The 19689-nt window shown below is 52.2% G+C and overlaps 1 protein-coding gene across 1 annotated transcript; it reads right to left on the reverse strand.

Moving 5' to 3' along the window:
• Window positions 1–723: 723 nt before the first annotated feature.
• On the reverse strand, window positions 724–19017 carry ISM2 (isthmin 2). The gene is made up of 6 exons (XM_062494895.1): window positions 18868–19017; window positions 4703–4963; window positions 3818–4199; window positions 2873–3013; window positions 2266–2340; window positions 724–1802 (listed from the first exon to the last, which is right to left on the reverse strand). Exons 1-6 carry the CDS (start codon window positions 19006–19008, stop codon window positions 1285–1287), a joined length of 1518 nt encoding a protein of 505 aa, XP_062350879.1. The 5' UTR covers window positions 19009–19017; the 3' UTR covers window positions 724–1284.
• Window positions 19018–19689: the final 672 nt, after the last annotated feature.

Raw genomic sequence — 19689 nt, forward strand, 5'->3', positions numbered from 1 at the left:
GTTTCTCTGCAAAAAAAGCTTCCAAAATATGCTGGGAAACACTGCCACGGACCTGTGAAAAGCTGAATAAAACCCAGGCAAGATCAAAGTGCCAACAGAGAGTGTCAGGATCCCCGATCTGTGGACACCTGGTATTGACATTATTAGCATGTGTGTCTTCCTTCTCTGGAGCCACACTTGTGAGCCTGGCCTGGAAGTGAGCCTGAGGCGTCCATGGCTCAGTTTGGTTTGTCCGGGCTGCCTCCAGGTGGGGACCTGGGCAGACACAGAATGGAGCAGCTGGGGACATGGGCAGACTCAGCATGGAACAGGGCCTAGCCTGGCTCAGTGCTTTTTTTTCCTCACCAGCAATGGCATGAGCAATGGCCAAGGTGCTTCCTGCCCCTGGCAGAGCTGTGAGTGGAGAACACAGGACTTTCTTTTGGACTGTGTCTCAGGTGCTCCTGAGACCCTCTGGGGACTGCCAAGGGGCCAAGGTCTGGTAGAGGGCTAGTGCTGTGACTTGCACAGATGCTACTACCCTGTTGCCCAAGCACTGAGGCAGAGGGGCTGACATGCACACAGGTGGTGTGTCCCCATGCTGACCTCCTCTGAAGTCCACCTATGTGTAGCTTTGGCAGCCAAAACCCTGGTGGCTAGGCAATCCTGCTGAGGAAGCCCAGGCAGGCAGTGTCCTGCCCCACAGCCCCCTCCCCCTGACCCACAGACCCTGATAAGCCTTTCTGTACTCCTTTCCAACCCTGCATGCACAAACCCAAGGATGGGGAAGGTCCTGCTCTGTATGTGCGGCTGGAACAGCCCTACACTCTCTAGGAAGACCTACCCCCAGTTTCAGACATAAACCAGCCTGTGCCAGAGCAGGTGTACAGACAAGAGCAGGCAGCCATGCCTGTGACAGCTCCTCAGATGTGGTGTGAAGCCAGCAGGAGCTGAGCCCAGCTCACCCTGTGCTCAGCTTTCAGGCTGCGTTCAAAGGACATAGAGAATAAAAGCAGACAGGAACAGACCCTTGTTCCCTTTATACTTCCCAGCCCCTGCTGCTCTCCACATGCCAGGCCAGGAGCTCTGGACTGGAGGACTGCCCTGGGTAGCACAGCAGGGATTGCACCACAATAACCTCCAGCACCCTCAGAAATTGGAGGGGGACTGAGAAACCCCTCTGAGCGTGCATCCTCCCCATTTTGCCTGGCACCACCGAGGAACCCATGAGCAGGGTCAGGGCTGGCCAGGCTGTGCAGAGATGCAAGCCAGTGGTGGTCATGGCACCTTTGAGAGTGGCCATGGCTAGTACTCCTTGGCCTCCTGCAGCTGGGACAGGTACTCCTCCTCTGTGGGGTTGTCTGCACACCGCTGCCCATTGTTGGGGGGCCGGACCGCGTGGTACCGGCTCCAGTCACCCTTGCAGAGGATCCAGGGCAGCATGTCCACCTTGTAGTGCAGCTCTGGAGAAAACTCGGTGCTGATGAGGTTGGGGACGCCAGCCCCCTTGCCACGGGTGATGAGGCGGGTGTGCTCGTCATAGCAGCAGTGCTGGGCAGCCAAGGTGGTGCTGTCCAGGGAGAGCATGGAGCGCAGGCAGAAGCGTGCCGTTGGCTTGTAGATGTCCAGGCGCTCCTTGGGGCCGCTGGCATCCCGCCATCGGAAGCTCTTGCCCTGCTGCTCGTCCCGCAGGTTGACGGCACTGTAGACGGCCTCCAGCGGGTAGGAGCAGGGACAGCTGGGCAGGTCCGTCAGTACCTTGCTCAGGTACTTGGTGAGGAAGTCGCTCTTGCAGTTCAGCCACTTCTCACAGCTGTCCACCTCTGGGGGAAAGTACCAAAAGGGTGAGGGCATGCCCACTCTGCACCCCACTTTACCCAGCTGCCATTTGCCTGAAGCTATGCCAGCACCACAAGTGGAGCCTGCAACCACCAGGAAGAGCAGCCAGTTCTTGGGATGAGCTGGAGCCACGCTCTGCTGCCAAGACAGTGACAGAGGAAGGGGGTTTTGTGCTGTGGCCAGGCTGGCAACCTTCCCTCACAGGAGAGGGCATGTGGCAGGCCGGCCTCAGCCACTAACCTAAAGCAGGACTGTGTTCTACCAGGGCTGTGGGAAACTGGGTTTCCCAGCATGACCGCTGAAGCCTGCACATGGCAGTGGTTTGGGTGAATTATGTCTGGACACCAGACACAGGACACCTTGGCTGCGCCCTCCCTGCCAGCCAGTTACGACCCTCCCAAGGTCTGCCACCGAAGCCCACAGTGCAAAGCAGAGGTGGAGGCTGACCTGAGCTGAACAGCTCCGTGGTGTTGTCGCTTTTGAAAGGTGTCTCTTCTGTGGGGAAGACCATTTCCCCTGCTCCTTGAGACAGAAAAAAAAAAAACAAAAACAAAACAAAGAGCCCAGTTGAACACCAGGAGGAATGGTGGTTTTTTTCCCCTCTGTATGTGCACCAGACACCATCCATCTCCCAGGACCACTCCTACCACTTCTTTGGTAACATGGCTGTGTGTTTAGAAGGAAGGGCGAGCTGCAAGATTGGCCCAACAGAGGCTGTTAATTATGCAAATCCCAGTGGAAAGAGCTGAGTCTCAATATGCCTCAGGAGAAGATTTCAAGCTCCCAATGTGAAAGAGGTGCAAGAAATCACACACCAAACTTGATTCCAGCTCTACCACCCCTGGGCCCCACACAACTGCCTGGGGAGCCATGAATCCCAAAAATAGCTTATTTGTGGAAACAATGCCCCATGGTCATTAGCCCTGATCACATTAATGTGATAACTAATTCTTCAAGCAAGAGCAATGCCCAGCCTGCTTTTCCAGTCCCAGTGGGGGGTCAGCCCACATCAAAGTCAGACAGTACCCAAGGACTGATATGGCCAGGAGCTCACCAGGGCAGTGTATCAGATCGCAGGTCCTTGACTCTGTTGCTGTGCAGGCATAGCCACAGGACCGGGTCCTCTTCTGGTTGCCACTGCCACAGGTGATGCTGCAAGGGGACCATGGGCTCCACTCCTCCTCATCTTCATAGTCTGTGCAAGGCAGGGAAGAGGCAGAGGGTGACAGACCTCAGCAAAGCTTTAGCAGGAGGGGAGACAACAGCCACCTGGGCCCTCCCTCAGCTCTGCCTCCATCCCTGAACAGGGACAGTGCTGGCTGGGGCACACAGAGGTGCCCAGCCATGCAATGCCAAGGGCCAAGCCCATCCTCACTGCCAGCTGCAGGGAAGCAGCCCTGACAGAGACTCTCATTCTCACAGCTTTGTTCCCAGTCATACCAACCCAAACAGCTATCGCTGCCCATCCCCACGTGGCCTAGCACACTGCCCATGTTGCCAACATCATGTATTAGCAAAGGTTGGCTGGTTTTGAGGTCATGGCCACGAAGAGGCAGGAGGGAGCTGCTAAGGTGCCCTGGCCCACCTTTCCACTAGAATCCGCCATCTAGCTCCCTGCAGCTCCACTCCTGGGGGGCACCCAGGTCTGTGGAAAAGGCTTCTGGCACTGATGTCACTACAGCGACCTGAGCCAATGGCAGTAGCATTTGTCATTAAACATTTACATTGTATGTCTCATCTGAGCATGCCTTCGCTAGAAGGCTCGCACATGTTCCAGTGTGATTACATGCAAGGACAACTCCCACTGGGACACTGCATGTCTGACTGCTGGCAGCCCCAGCTGAGTGTGCTGGCCTTGCTCCTTGGCATGCTTGCTTTGTTTGTAAGTAGGGACTGAGCACCCGTGTACTGTGATTCCTGGTTCAGGGCTGCGGATCAGCCAGGACAGGGGAGGGCATTGCTGGTCTGCAGGGCAGCTGCACATGCCAAGAGAACTCACCATAATTATATTTTTCCTTAAAGATCCAGTTCTTCTGCCCAGGCCATTGCTGGTCCCAGTTACCACCTACTCCACTAAGCATGGACTCCTCCTCTTCATACTCTGCTGTGTAATCTTGCTCTTCATCATCATCCTCTTCTTCTTCTTCCCTGTCCCCTACATCCAGGTTGTCATCCTCTTCCTCCTCTTCCTCCTCCTCCTCCTCTTCTTCTTCTTCCTCCTCCTCTCCCTCAGCAGGGTCAGTGTATTCCCAGAAGAGGGGCCAGAATAGGTCTTTGTGAGATAACCACTCAGAGGATGTCAGAGACCAGTCATTGCTTGTCTCCTTCAATAAATCCATCTCCATCTCAGCCTGAGGATCATCCACCACTTCAATGGTTACCTGGTGGGCAGATACAAGGCAAGACAGTGAGCTGGGGCACAGCCCTTGGACAGACCTACCAGACCATGCACTGGTTCCCAGCCCAAGAGGCCAGAGACACTCTGGGCTGCAGGACTGTATAAGGAGCACAAGTGGTCTCTGCTCATCCAGAGGGACTGAGCAGGAACACAGTAGGAAGCACAGGGTTCCTAGTGGTCACCCACAGGGGCCAACGCCACCCTCAGAAATTGAGAGGTCACTCATGTTAGGAGGGTTTACTCCTGCTCTGTGAATTGGGGCTGGGGGGAACAGGGGAAAGGCTGTGAGCAAATTCCTCAGTCAAGGAGCTTCTCCATGGCAGCTATCTGCAGCTGGCAGTCACCAAGAAAACAGATGACAGTGGCCACACAGACCCTGCTCATGAGATCTTTTCTCTTAAGGGACCAAAGGAGCCTGGAGAGCACCACTTCCACCACAGCACTCACCCACATCCCCCCCGGGGCCTTCCCAGACCCACTCCCCACCTGGATGTTTGGGTTCTGGGCACTCAGGTCCACATTGGCCAGCCCTGGCAAGTTTTGCAGGTCCAGCATGAAGGGCAGGCTCTCCTCCTGGCCAGCACCACTGGGCTGTGGCAGCGCTGGGCTCCTGGCAGCCTGCTGAGCCACCCCTCTGCGCCGGTGCCGCCGCGGGCCAGCCTGGCCACTCCGCCTCAGCCCCCGTGCCTTGCCCGATGGTGGCAGCTCCTCATCCCCTGCTGAACGGGGGCTGGATGATGCTGAGACCTGGAGAGGGACGAGTCAGAGAGAACATCTCTTGAGGGGGGTGGTGCAGGACAGGGAGCAGTCCACTACCCAGCAAAGATGGTCTGGTCTCCCACCCCAAACAGTTCCTCCACCTTCTCTTTTTTGCAGCATCAGGACAGCAATTAACAGGTTAATCAATCAAGTTAATACCAAATGTCCTGTGCTCAGTTCTGCTGCACCTGAACCTACAGGTCTGTTCAGACTGGTACTTCCCAACCCCATGACCACCCTCTCTGCACCCCTCTGCTGTCCCATTACCCATCTTGCCTGGCTTTCCACTTTTCATGCTCCCTTTTTAGCTATTTCTCAGTCCCTGGAAATGGGTTAACAGCAAGGGTTGCTTCTGGCCACATAGCTACCACGAGTCATGTTTAATAATTTTATATATTTATATTAGAAGTTTATAACCATGGCTTTAGAACAAAGGGGAAAACCTCACCAAAATAAATAGTTCTGTGGTATTGGTATTAGGGCAGATGACTTCAAGCAATTTAACTGAAATTTCCGATGGTGCCCAAAGGCTACCACAAAGAGAGAAAGAAACTGCTAGCAGATATAACCAAGCTCCTTCAGCTCTTTGGGAAAGGGAAGATGCCCAGCCAAACAAGCCAACAAAACTCGTTTGTGAGTGCTGCCAGTGGCCCTAAGTGCTGCTGCCACTCCAGGGGCACACGGCTAGCCCTCCAGTGCCAGGAGGAGCAGGGGCAGCAGCGGACAGGGAGCCTTGCCCAAAGGCAGCAGCAGTCCTCCGGGGGCCAGGGAGGTGGCCAGCAAATGCTGCCAAATGACTTCGCTCCCACCGAGTTCCCATCCCACCTCCTGCACTCAGTGCGCGCTGGCACGAAAAGCACAGGGACTCCAGGGGCCAGCAGGCTCCAGTGTGCCCAGGAAACCCGAGATGGGAACAACTGGCAAAGCCCCCCCTAAGGCATGGGCGTCCTTGGGAAGCCTGCAGGGCCCCGCAGCTCCAGTCTGAGAGCAGAGGTGCCCTAACTCCCAGCATCTCCACCAGTGTCTGCCTATTTCTGGCTGCCCAGCTGAAACCCCCTTTTGTTCCCAAGCTCTCACCCTTCGCATCAGCCCAGCCGAGAGCCGTGGGATTAACGAAGAGCATGGAGTGCCCCCTCCCCACAGCGCCGGGCGGAGGGGGGCACGCAGAGAGGCATTTCTACCTGCAATTAGAGCCAGATGGTTTGGGGAAGGACTCCCCTCCCTTTTATCCTGATCACTGGAGCACTTCAAAGGCAGCTGGAGCCTAGCCAGACTCTCATGAGCGCACACAGCCCGTCCCCAGCCCTGTCCCTGTACATCAAAGCCCACGATCCCTCCATCCCCGGGGGAGGGAAAAGAGCAGCAGGGACGCTGCTGGTCCCTTGGCTGCTGCCCAGAGCAGGCTGAACGCAGGGAAGGGCCGGTGACAGACTTCACCAGATGGGTCTGGAGGAGAGAGGGCTGCAGAGAGGACAGAACCTGTGCTTCCCAGACAGAGCATTTGGGGCTTTTACCCCTCCCTGTCATGAAGGACTCCTGTGCCACTGCTGGTAGCAAACCCCTGCACACACCTTCCCCTCCCAGCTCCCTCTGTCCCTATCCAAACCACAATGGTATCGGGAAGAATGCATGGGAATCATGCCTGGCTCTGTCTCAGCCCATTTCCCAGTACCTTAGCCCCTTGCCAGGTCCCCTGTCATGTCCCAGGAGTCCTTGACAAATAGCAAGGAGCCCAGGTAGAACAGAAACATCAAGGGGGACTGAGCAGGCAAACCTAGCCATGTCCCAGTGCTGGCTGCATGACACTGCCTGTTGGTGCTGGGTTTGCTGCCAGCTGCACATGCCCAACACCACCCCTGCACATGAGACTGACAACAGCCCTGCAAGGCTGGCTTTCTTGCCTAATTTGAAAAGAGCTTATTGGGTTGGGTAAGCTCATTTGACACACAACTCAAATTTCACACACATGGAAAGTGAGGTCTCCTCTAGCAACAAGATCTGAGCTCACCCAAGGACACCAGAGCAAGCAAGCCAGGAAAAGACTCAAAGTCTCCAAATTTACACTCAGCGCCTAATTCAGATTTTACGCCCAAACAAGCTCAAGAAATTCAGAGTATAATTCCCACAGGGAAAATGTAAAACTGCTCCAAGGGAACTGGTTGCAAGAGTGTTGCAGGGCAAACAGAATCCCCACAGCTCCCAGATACTCTGGAGGCATAAGCACAACAGTGGCGACCACCCTGGAAGAGCCCTTCAGCAATGGTCACTACAATGTGCCACCTAACACTTCCCTCCTGCTGGCATCTGCATCACTCTGAAGCTTTGCCGGGTTAAAATCTGTCCCTGCATCAGATGTCCCTTCTGTGTAAGGCTCAGTGTCCTGCCCCAGACAATCAGTCCATGGATTTAATAAGCTCTCAGAAGTGCTCCCATGCTCTCCCTCCAGATCAGAGCATCCATGGCATCAGATGTGTCTTCTCCAAGTCATCAGGGTTCCCTGACAGCCACACAAACAGCTGACCCGGAGGTTTGCACTCCTGCTGCATCACACCTACCCTCTCTTCTGCACTGTCCCAGGAGCAGCTGGATGAAGCCATCAAGCCTGGAGCTAAGCCACTGCAGTGGGCTAAGGCAAGACTTCGCTTGTCCGGAGGGAACACTCTATTCCCCTGCTCTCTACAGAGCACAGGAGAAAGCCTGCAAACCATTAGAGAGCTGGTCTTTAGCAGCTCCCTTCTTCTTCCACCACCATGGAAGCAGAGTGTATGCTGGGAAGCCATCAATGTCTTGCAGCCTTCTCCTGTGATCAGCCAGCACCAAGCAAAGGAAAAAGCTCAACAAGGAATTGCCACAGCTGCTCCTGCTTACACTTGGCATATCCTACATGGCTGGGAATAAGGGTTCCTAGGGCAGGAACCTGAGAGAAACTCTGGGGCAGCACTCAGGAAAGAGCATGGACTTTCCATTTGTGAAGATCATGTTTTGACTGAAGGCTATAAGCAGGATCACACCTGCTTACCTACCAGCCCCTTCCCACAAAATCCAGGCTGTCCCACATATAGGACTGACCACTGAAACACCTTGAATCACAAGCTTAGAAGAGATGTTTGGAAGGGGAAGTAACTCATTAGTAATTCACCCCAGTGTCATGCCTACCTTTTACATAACCTGGGCAATAAGATGTGTGGAAAAGGTGTGGGAAAAGGCCACACATCATTGCTCTAGAGATTAAAGGCTGACATTTTTCCATTTCTAGTCCATACACCTCTATTAGAATTGCTCAGAAATCTGGAGATGATGAAGAGAGCAGCCACAAAAACATTTCTGGGGATGGAAAGACTTTTCCAGTGAAAGACTTGTACAATTCAATTTGTTTGTCATGCTGAAAAAAGAAAGCAATGACTCAGTTTTCCAGTTCTTTAAGGCAGTAATCCATAAAGCACCAGAGACTCCATAATCCAGAACAGAAACACATAATAGGAAGCAATGTGCTCAAGTCAAAGCCAAACAAATTTAGTTGAGGAATAAGGATTATGCTTTCAGTGCTATAGGTAATTAACCTCAGGAACAATTAAGAAGAAAAGCGACAATTTCTCTTGTGGAGACTGTCAAACCCACATCCCTGGGCTCAACACATGAGTACTGCAACTGCACTAGGGAAGAAATTCAAGGCTCCAGTAATTTCTTCTGCTCTTAAAATTCGTTATTTTGCTAGAAAGGTCTGTAAGGCTTTGAACTAAATCTGAGTTAAAGAAGCAAAAGACCAGTGTTCATGTGCTGCAGCTCTTACCATTAGAGACAGGGCATTTCAGATTCTACAACAGTTTAAAACCTGAAAATATCAGACTAGCTCCTGTGCTGTACTGCCCTTTGGCAACCAGGGATACCACCACACTGCCACTTACACAACCACAGGTACTTGTCCCTCCAGCACATTCCTTAGCATCTCTGTAGGTGTTGCAAGTTGCCAGAGCACCCAACAGCACTGCTCTTTGTAACTACATATGCTGCTGATCAGAGCTGCCCCTCATCATGGGGTTAAACCAATCCAAGTGCACTTGAGAGAACTCCCCTGCACTGCCAGAGCTCATGCATCAGCAGTCAGTGGAGCAAGCAAGTCACCAGCACAGGACAAGCTCAGAGGATGCAGCTTCTACCCACACCTATCCCAAGCCAATTATCGAGCACATAAACTCATTCAACTCGAACCAAAGAAACCTGTGCACACGGCAGTCGGATCAGAGGCAACATTCAGGCTGTGCTTTGGGCTTGTTAACACTGCAGTGAAGAAAATGACGTATTTGCTAAAGGCCGGTATCACACTGAGCTGTAATTATAAGGAATGGGAGCTTTTGTTGCTTAATCATTACTGCTTGTGTTAGGTTTCCTTTGAACAGTTTTACCATGCTGTATTGAAACAAGAAACCACCAGAAGAACTATTGATCTTTTCCTGAATAGACCTTCCTTCTCTTTCCCCCAAGCTCTCTCCAACATTATTTTAAAATCTGTCTGCTGCAAACTTGCCCATTTATGAATTAGTCAAAGTACTTTCCTTTTTTCTTAATCCATAAAAGTTTTATTTTTATATTTACCTAAATGGACTGCAGGGATCTGGAGAAAGTATTACAATAAATTATCTTTGGACTGAAACTGGGGAGAAACAACTCCAGAGCAGGACTTTACTATAAAGCCATACTATAAAGCTATGGAAGTAGAGAAAGCTGGTTGGTTGCATTAGAAGGAAGTCCAGCATGTCTGGGGGTTAGCTCTGGGGCTGCAGTTTGCAAAAAGGCTCATGACAATTTTTGCTGGTGGGATGGAGAGAAAGGGAGGTTTTCCTAGTGCTAAGAGGTAACACTGTTGTCTCTTTAAAATAAAGTAAGGTTGAACAGCAGGGTGATCACCAGGAACAAATGTAGTGTGCCATGATGCCTCCCTTCCACAGTACATGCTTTCTCCTCTATGAGGCACTGCTCAAATAAAGGGGTTTTTTGCCCAGCCAGCTGAAACCACTGCAGCCTCCTGAGGGCTGTAGTTTGATCCTCCTGTCTCATAACCCATCCACCAGCACATAACCTGTCTACTGGCAGTCTTTCAGCCAGATGGAAAATCCACGGGACTCAGGCAAGTGACCTCTGCCACCCATCAGCTCATCACCCACTTAAGGGATTTCCCAGAGCTGTGACAGAGCACAGCATCTTCTAGAGGTGTCAAGAGCTGGGTGGGCACCTATGAGATAACAGGGAAGGCAAACATGCTGCTCAGTTCCTGTTATTACTGTCTGTAAGTCCTTCTATGCCACAATCCCAGCCATCAGATCCAGGATATTTAGACTTACAGGCAGGTGGCTTAGCAGGAGCTATCACTCAGGATTTTGATGTGTGATTTCTGGAAGATCTGCCAGAAGACAACACCTCCAGTTGCCTCCTTCTTTTGTGCTCTGGGCTACACTCCTGCCCACAAAGGGCCTGTGGCACAGGTGAAGAGCAAAAGGGAGATTTCCCAAATGTTGTGCTATCTGGTCCATCACAGGATCAACTTACATGGGTGCTGGGGGCGGGGGGTGGTTATTGGTTTGTTTGTTTGTTGGTTGGTTTTTGTTGGTTTGTTCTTTTCTTTTAATGAAGACTCCCTTTAGGTTTTAGGAGAGTTCTGCAAGTGCTCATGAAACAGACAAGGCACTTGGTTATCATGCTTATGTGGGCAGATCCTGTTTCTGACAGACCAGCAGGAGCCAGCAGCAAGCTGTGGGCTGTGCAGATAATTATTACATCCTCATGATTATAATTTTTATGCAGTTATCAAAATACTTCAGATCATATGGTATCACTTTCTTTTCTAACTAGCTTCATTCCAACTGTCTTGGGTAGGGAGCTGCAGGAGGCAGCATCAAAGGCTTCCTCAAGTTTCACACTTACTTTCATGTCTCACAGTTGCAACAACTGTAATCTCAAAACTCTTTCCAAGGTCGGTGACTCAGTTGCCCCTGAGGCAGAGCCAGCCCTGGAGCAGAAGACACCATAGCACAGAGAAGCAGCAGCACACAGCACCATGAAGAGCAAGGACACAGCACAATTGACTTTGTGCAAGATGGAAAATGGGAAGGTTGTCCAGGCTACTGAGAATGCTGCTCACCATGCACCCCCCTGGCACAGCCCAGCTCCTCTCCCCAGTCGGCTCTCTTGTGGGTGTGCTCGAGTAACTTGCCCATGGCATCCTCACTCCACTGATCACTTGTAACACAAGGAGGAAAAGCAGCAGCCTCAAAGCCTTTCACCTCACCATGCCAATCTGTTGCCCTCCTCATGCAGATCATGGTTGTTTCACTGGCAGATGTTCCTCTACCATAAACATCTTCCTCTTTAACACTGAGACAAATTTCTTTGTCTGCAAAACTCCCATTTTGCAGACAAAGACATTCTCCTCAGGTAGCCCATGGCAAGGCCAGGCAGACATGTGGATCTCCCCTGTCGTACTTGGAGAAGACACCCGAAAAGGTTCACCACAGCTCAACTTCTTCTCCCCACCTGCCTTGAAGGGAGAAGTGGTCAACTTTCCACACAGATGAACCACACAGGCCTTGTAGTGGAGAAACTGGAGCATTTCCTAGGCACCACTGATATGTCCCAGCACAGCAGATGGGGCTGTCCTCACACCGGACTCTGCCCAAGCACATGAGTCCCAAGGGCCAATTCTTGAGGGGAGGTGTCTGCTGCAGGTTCACCAGCTGACGACAAGGCATCTGGCACTTGAAGACCCTGAGACTTCTGCTCAGTCATGGGTATGGGAGAAAGGCCCCCACAGAGACTGCACGGAGAGGTCCCCCAGAGAGATGAACAGACACACATCCACATCCCCTGGTGCTCTCTGGCAAATGCTCCTGCTAGGGCACATGGTTTCTGTTAACACAGTTGAGCAGTAATACACATAAGCTCCCAACGCATCAGAGGGAGTCACTGCTAACCTGTTCCAGCTCTAAACCCCATGTGCTTCAGTAACCATTAACTTGTTCCAGCTAATGATCTGCATTTGCTAGTCTGCACACTGTAACCCTCCCACTGCTCCAGCTGCTGCTTCCTCGCTGGCCGTAGCCCAGGCAAAACTGCAAAAGGAAGAAAACCCCAATGTCAAAAAGCAGGTGTAGAAACTGACAGGTCCAGATCGACAGCAGCCTCCCCCTGCGGGCTAGAAGAGGTGGTGGAGGGAATCACAGGCGGGAGGGAGTGCAGGGGGCACCTGCTCCCCTTGTCCCAGGAAGGGTGCACAGGCTGCCCCTTCATGCAAGCAGTGCGGCAAGGAATGCAGTCAACCAAACAAAGGCAAATCCATCAGGGATCCCTTCAACAACAGACAAAATGGGCATCTGAGCCAGACTTGGATGCTTGGAATATCTCCATGCCCTGCACAGGAGGGGATCCAGGCAGCAATGCTGCATCTTGTCCTCCTGAAGGGGCAAAGCTGGGATGACCTTGAGCCAGCAGCCCCCTGCCCCAGGTGCTTGGCTGTAGCTCCCCAGCCTGTGGTCAAGCCCAACTCCCCTCCCCAGCCAGCTTTGATTTTAAGGAGCCAGCAGCTTTAGCATGTAATAAACCCACACTGTCTCCAGAGGGGAAGGTGTTGGGAAGTGCATATGTGGGGACATCTGTACAACACTTTCTCTCGATGGAGCAGCTCATGGTATGGCACAGTGCAGCCGGAATTCCCTGTGATTTTGGCTGCTGTGGGAATGGCTACAGGTGAAGAGGAGGGCAGGGAAGACAGCAGGAGGGAGTGTCAAAGTGTTAAGAAAGAGAGGAAATCCCAGGGAGGCAAAGAAAAATCAACTTTCCACATGGGGCACCTCCCAGAGCACCTCCAGGCCATCCAGCAAACACTGCCTCCTGAGCCAGCAGGTACCTGGGGACTCCGCTGCTGGGAAAGAGCCAGGGCTGCCCTGCTCACCCCAGGCTAGGGCTGCCAAGGCTGGGATGGAAGGTGGCTCACCTGAAGGGCGCTGTACCCATGTCATGTGCCAGCCTCCTGTTGAGCTCTGCATGGTAGTGGCTCCCTTTGTCTGGGACATGTTCCCACACAATCCCTGCAGCCCAAGTCCTGCAGCAAAGTGCCAGATAAGACCCTGAAAGACCAGGCCAACCACCAGCTCCTAATCCAAAATAAACCCATGCCTCACCATCTCTTCCCTGCATGCATGGATGTTTCATGGATGTTTCATGGCTGTCTGCAGCCAGGTCTCTACCCTGTGCCTGTCTTGTGTGCCAGAGGACACCAGAAGGCAGCAATTTACTGCATTTTGTTCCCTTTGAAGATGTATCCTTGCCCTGGACACTAAACCAACCTGAACTCCAAGAGGCATTGTTGCCCTTCATGCCACAGGCCACCTAGGACTCAGAGGCATATAGGTCACCATATTTGTGGTGTCTTCATCTTCCAAGTGCTGAAATGAAAGTACATCTCAAAGAGCTTCTCAGACAAGGCCCCAGAGTATCTACACAGAAGAAACAGGAGAAACTGAATTGCTTAGAAGCAACTCCGTGCAGGCTGACTTTTACAGCTGGCCACATAAAAGCATCAGGCTGCCCAATGAAGGTTCCTTGCAAAAAAACATTCTATCAAAACAAGCAAACAAATAGTTCTTACACTGCAATTTTGCAAGCTTCTGTCTGAAACAAATCTGATTTAACATTGAAATATGCTGGAATCTCTTCCTTGTTCCAGTATATTACACAGAACCTGAGCCCCTGGCTGATAACATTTGCTTTGAAGGAACAGGACAGCACAGGTACCTGGACAGCACCTTGCTGTCCTGTCTGCAGCTCAGGTTGTCCTCAAGCTTCCCTAAGGGAAACATCAGGCTTCTTGTTTTGAGGCTTATTCTGAGAGGAAGATTATTTACTGCTACTGTGAACCAGTTTGCACTCCCTACCCCTAAGACAATGACAACAGGAAAGCAGAAATTACTCTCTAGCATGCTCCCTGTATCACCCCACTGGGAAGGATCATGGCTGGAGGCAGGAGGAGTCCCCCAGCTTGACTGTCTTTGAGGAAAGGGTCTGCACAAGCTGGACAATTTTGGGAACCCAGAGAGAGTGCTGGGCAATACCTTGTGGGGCGATTTATGCCTAATCTCTTCCCCTTACATGTGCCTTTTAAAGGAACCCCTTTGATTGTAACAATGGGGACGAAGCAGACCTATTTGTGCAGTGAAAAAGGAAGAAGCCCCCTTGTTGGCAGCTTTCCCTACACCCGGCTCTCCTTTGTTTCTGCTGCTGTCTCAGCCCCAGGGCGGGAGGGTTTTCAACTGTGTTGACTAAGATAATTTGGCACTTCTCAAAAGGGAATTTGCTACAAAGGGCGAAGTACCTCCCTGCGCACAAAGAGCCCCTTTCAGAGCGGAAGGATGCTTCACTGAACGTTTTGTACCCACAAATCCGACCTCCGCCAAGGACAAAGCCAGGGACAAGAACGCTTAATTGCTGAAGAAATGAAAAGGTAAAAAGCACATCCTCAGGCAAAATGACTCTGCTACTGACACAGCCCGCAGCGGCGGCGGGACGCGGCAGTGCAGGCAGCCAGCACCGGCCCAGCCGCCCGCTCGTAGCGCAGCTGGGCTCAGCCCCGCACGCTGCTCCCGCGGGGCACGCGTGGGCGACTCAGGATGGGGACACACAGCAGGGCCAGACGGCTCTGGGGAAACTGAGATGCTCTGCCTGGCAGAGCCCTAGAGGAGTCGAGAGGGAGCAAGAGCTGAGGGGGAGCATAGGGCAGGCTCCCGCAAACCTCTGTGCCTGCGCAGCCCATCACCCCGGTGGTCTCCCCCAGTCCAATGTGTCTAGGCTACATTAGGGTTCCCAATTGACAGGGCTACCGCGACTTACAGCCTCCCGACGAACTCCATTCAAGCCCAGCTGATATTTCTTTCCCCTTAACACTTTTTAAATATAGTACAGCCACACCGTGACATCTTGGAGCTCCTTCATTCTCTGTCTGGCATCTCCGGCCAGACATCACATCACTGCTATACATTTAATTCTTAAATGATTTCTTATCAAGTGTAGACCTCCAGTTTTACAAGTAGTACCCCACTGTTTTTCTCACTGCCTGGTTTAACCAGTAAATAATGTGTAGTGTTACTTGTTTCCTTATTTCTCAGGGGCCAGCTGCAGTCGTATCAGGTGCTGCACAAACCCACTGATTTTCAGCCATCTCAGCCTCTGTGCTACACTTGATATTTATTTCGTTGCCTTCCATTATCTCCTATCTCAGATGCCAGACTTGCTTTGCTCATAGCCTCAGACCTGGGGAAATCCAACAGCAAGTTGCAGCCTGGATCTGCCCCCTGTCCCAGCCCTGCAGTAATAACACTCTGAGTGCTTTGGGCAGTTGCTCTTTGGGTCCTCTCTAAAGAGTGGTTCTCTCCTGCAAAAGAGCAGCCACCAAGTCCACCAGAGCTGGACTGGGTGGCCTGGACCCTCCATAAAACACTAATGGCTTGCTCTGCCTCACCCTGTCAGCGTCAGAATGCTCTAACACTCCCATCACCATTTCTGCCAGCAGGATTATTCCTGTTCACAGCTATTGAAACTCTCCTCTTAGTTCGCACAGATTTCACACTCTTAATGTTGACATTTGTAGCACGTTAGTACTATGGCTGTTTTCCGTTTACCAGAAGAGCACCATAACTGATTGGTATCAGCTGGAAAGAATCCAAACAGCTATTAACGATCTTCAGAGCCAGTATTTTGAAATCCAGTGAGTTTATCAAAATGTATTTTTCATTTATACCTCTTAACTTCATAAATAAATATACCATTAAGTGATGTGATGAGCTGTACTTTGTCTCCACAAGGTACACAAGTTTCTCCAAATATTGTTACCAAAATCTGAAGAGTCACTTAATAGTCAGTGCTTCATCCTGCCACATTTCTGCTCACATAAAGTATGATGCACCCAACCTGCAAAAGCACTTCTCAAACCCCTGCTGTACACCTGTCTGCTGTTTCTGAACCCACCTACCTTCCCAAACATCACCAACAAACCCCCAAATGAGCAGGTAACTTCTCTTGTTAGATTCAAGTCACAGCTTGGAAAGCAAACTGCCTTTCAACTTTTTCATCATGCCTTTTCAATTCCCAGTCAAATAGACCGAAGAAATAGCAGAATATTCTCACTACATCTGTTGTTTATGCTGAGCACAGTATAATTCAGGCAAAGCTTTGCTGACCGGTGTCATTGCTGAGATAATGTAAACACAAGTACTTGCTCTTTTGGTAATGGCTGGAAATACTGGATCCTGACTGAGGTACAGGACTTTGGACATACTAATTAATAAGGCTAACACCCAAAAATAAAGCATGTGTTCCCTCCATCCTTCCTACAATAATAAGACTTTTTATCTCAAAAACTTTACTGAAAAACTTATTTGTTTACATTTTTCTGAACTATTTTAGTATAGAACTGCAACTCTAAGGCTCAGCACAGACTATAAAAATTCCCATTCAATTATAAACCAAGGAAAAAATGTTTGCTTTAAACAAAGTTATTAAAGTAAGTCCAAGTTATGTAATTGTTTAATGGCTTTGATTGTCTATCTGCTCTGCTCTGTCATTTCTACTTTTCTCCTCACAGCCCACTTCATCCTACCCACATCTGTAGGGCATTACCCATAGTGTAACCAATACTCCAGCTGTGGCTGCCCTGCTGCCATAGAGACAGGACGTATCAGTGCTGCAACAGGAACCATCTGTGTGTATGACCCAAAATCACTCGATTTTTTTTAACCACCGTGCTGCTGTGCTTGTGCTCTCTGCATTAGTTCGAACAGCTGGGCATGACTACTCGAAATTGTCGCATGCACGCTCCAGAAATGGAGGATTTCATTCCAAAACACAGCTAGGAGACACATGCCAATACCTACTGCTTCCTCCCTGCCATGAGAACTGTGCCCCCAGCACTCTGAGGGATGCAGGGTGCATCAACAGACTGCCAGAGGAATCCATTATTCAACTTCCTCCTTGCTCCTAACCTCCACCCTCAAACCTTTGCTTATACCCTTCCTGCATGTTTGTATTTCTGCAAGAAGCAAAGGTCCCGGGGACAGAGGCTGCGCTGTGTAAGTGCCATGTGTGATCTTTGGCTGGCCGCACAACGCTCCCCATTCACAGCCATTCACAAGCCGCGACTGACAGCAGCTCACATGCTCTCCCGTGTACTTTAGATGTCAGATAAAAAGGAGCCTGAGACTGAGCTGCAAGGTCCCGTGGTGGGGGCATGCACAACTTCCCAACAGACAGCTTGTCCCTATCCTTGGTCCCTGCCACAGAGCTGCGATACCTTCCTGGATTTCAAGTGTAAATCCCCACTCCTGCAGCTGGAGCCCGAGGCCACTCTGCTTGACATTTGTCTGGCGATTGAAGCAGCATTTACATCTATGGTTGAAGTTTCACCAGCAAAGTACAGCATCAACATGGTATTACCAGCACTGCAGCACATCATCCCCAGCAGTTCTCTTCGCATCTGCTCAGTCCACACTCCAATCAAAACCACCACCAGGCTTGACTAGTGGTACTTGGCTGGGTGCAGCCTGTGCCCTCTCTTGCCCCTTGGCCAAGCATTCCATGTGGCAGATTCCCCCCTCACACTTGTGCCCTGGGCTTCATGCTGGAATGGAGTTTTAGTGCGTCTGACAGGAGCTGCCAGCATGACTCCTCTGCAGAACAGACCCCGTTTTGGCATTAACTTGCAATTCAGTGTATTCCTATCACTTTGCACCTCCTCTCCCAGGCTGACTGACACTGGAGAACAAATCTCCTGCTTTCCATACTATTGCATATCGCCAGCGATGATGCCCTGTCCTACTCAAACCCCTCCTATCACCACTTTTCTCAATCTTTCCTTTCACCTACTTTTAGCAGCAGCATTCTTTGAAAGAGTACTTTTTAAACACAGCTCTGCTGCCTGAATGACTTTTCCTCCAGAGAATAATTTCAAGATGGAAAACAGCTTGTTTTAACCATCGAGTAGTCTTCCTTACTACCCGCTCTCCCGGTAGTTTCTTTCCCAATCCGTTCCTGTCATCCCCATCAGATCCCACCACTTGGCTCCCAGTCTGACCATTCCCTCATTGCCTGCTGAAGTTTCCCCTTCCACAGTCCGCGCTCGGCAGCCAGTGCGGGCCAGGAGCCGGCGCTCAGAGGAGCGAGGGACATGCCCTGCTCCCGGCCGAGGGGCTCCCAGGGCCGCCTGCCCGGGGGACATTGCGGGGGCGCAGGCTGCGGGATAAGAAGGGAGGGAGCATGGCCGCTCCGGAACCTGCCCCGGGAGCGTTTCGGCGGGGCGGGGAGGAGAGATGGCTGAAATCTCTCGTGTCTTAGGTTTCTGGCAGAGGAGATTTGGCGTGCCTGGCAGGGCACCAATTGCTAATTTGGCTGCAGCCAGACCCCTCTCTCCCACCTGGGATGCTGGCCGCCAGAGGCAAGGGATCTTCCCCGGGGTCATGGCACTCGGCCCCGAACTCAGCAAGCCTAAAGCATCCCCTTTCCTTCAGCCTCTGTGCAGTGCGAAGACCTGAGGCTTCCCGATAAACCCGCAGGCCAGGAATGGGCTCTGCCCCTCAGCGAGTGAGGAAACAGCCGATAGGAGGGGGGTGCCCCAAAACCTGCTTCTCCCCGCTGCTGCTTCTTTCCCCGGTGCTCCGGGCGGTCGGGCCGCGGGACACGTGTTGGGCGCTGCTCCCGTCCGAGATGCGCAGCTACCTCCGAGGGAGCCCCAGTGACCGCCCAGGGACCGGCTGTCCCACTCAGCTTTCCCGGCCACAGGAGGGGGTGCGCAGGCTGAGGAAGGGCTCGCCCTAGCACCCTCCCGGCTCTCCGTATTTCCCCAAAGATTGCCCTACCTCCGCCAGCTTGGAGCTCCTCTCCTTCGGGCTATTGCTGCGCTGTTTGCCCCTCACGGGCAGCCCTCTCACCGCAGCCAGGAAAGTTGTCAGGAAGACGAATCCGAGGATGAGCACGACTTTCCCTCTAATCAGAGGCATTTCTCCCTTCCTCTCTCCCCACCTCGCACGTCCAGGGCAGGCAGTCTGGCAGCACGCCCGCCCTTAATGCTCTAAATCTTGTGCTCCGATAGGAGCAGTACAAACATAAAACAAATATGTGTATATATTTATATATACACACACACATACATATATATATTTATATATATAAACCACTGGAGCCTGGAAATGCGGTGCCCCGCGGCGTGGGCAGGGGCCGGGGTAGGGTCCGCCGGCCGCGCCACTCCGCTCCCTCTGATCGCTCTTGCAGTTTGCCGAGCACCTTCCGCTGTCGCGGCTCCCCCGGGTCGCCTGCCGGTACTGATGCTGAAGGGAACTCTGAAAAGCTGCACAAACGTGTGCAGGGCGGGAGGCAGAGAGAGGGCTTCGGCTCTCCACCCCACTTCCTAATCCTTTCGGCAATCCGATTTCTTTTCCTCCTCTTCTCCTCCCCGGGCACCGGAGGGCGGACGGGAGGCCGCTCGGCGAGGAGAGGCTCCTGCTCGCATGAAGCGCGCTCCAGCCCCTCCCGGGCGACCTCCGCGGTTGCCGGCCCCGGGCACGGCCGCGCCGCTCCCCTGCCCCGCTCGGAGGCTGCCGGCACGGCCAGACCTCCCCCCTCTCCCTCCGGGCGCTGCCCCCTCCGGGGCGCCACCGCCCGCTCCGCTCCTCCCCTCCCGC

The sequence above is a fragment of the Cinclus cinclus genome, chromosome 6 (assembly GCF_963662255.1).
Source record: "Cinclus cinclus chromosome 6, bCinCin1.1, whole genome shotgun sequence".
In the NCBI taxonomy this organism is placed as follows: Eukaryota; Metazoa; Chordata; class Aves; order Passeriformes; family Cinclidae; genus Cinclus; species Cinclus cinclus.

Bases quoted from the DNA above. Each gene is read 5' to 3' on its own strand.
- ISM2 (XM_062494895.1), bottom strand. From the start codon at position 19,008: ATGCCTCTGATTAGAGGGAAAGTCGTGCTCATCCTCGGATTCGTCTTC. The intron at 4,964-18,867 runs GTAGGGCAATCT...GTCCCTCTCCAG, and splicing joins GGAGCTCCAAGCTGGCGGAG to GTCTCAGCATCATCCAGCCC. The intron at 1,803-2,265 runs GTCAGCCTCCAC...ACTTTCCCCCAG, and splicing joins CACGGAGCTGTTCAGCTCAG to AGGTGGACAGCTGTGAGAAG.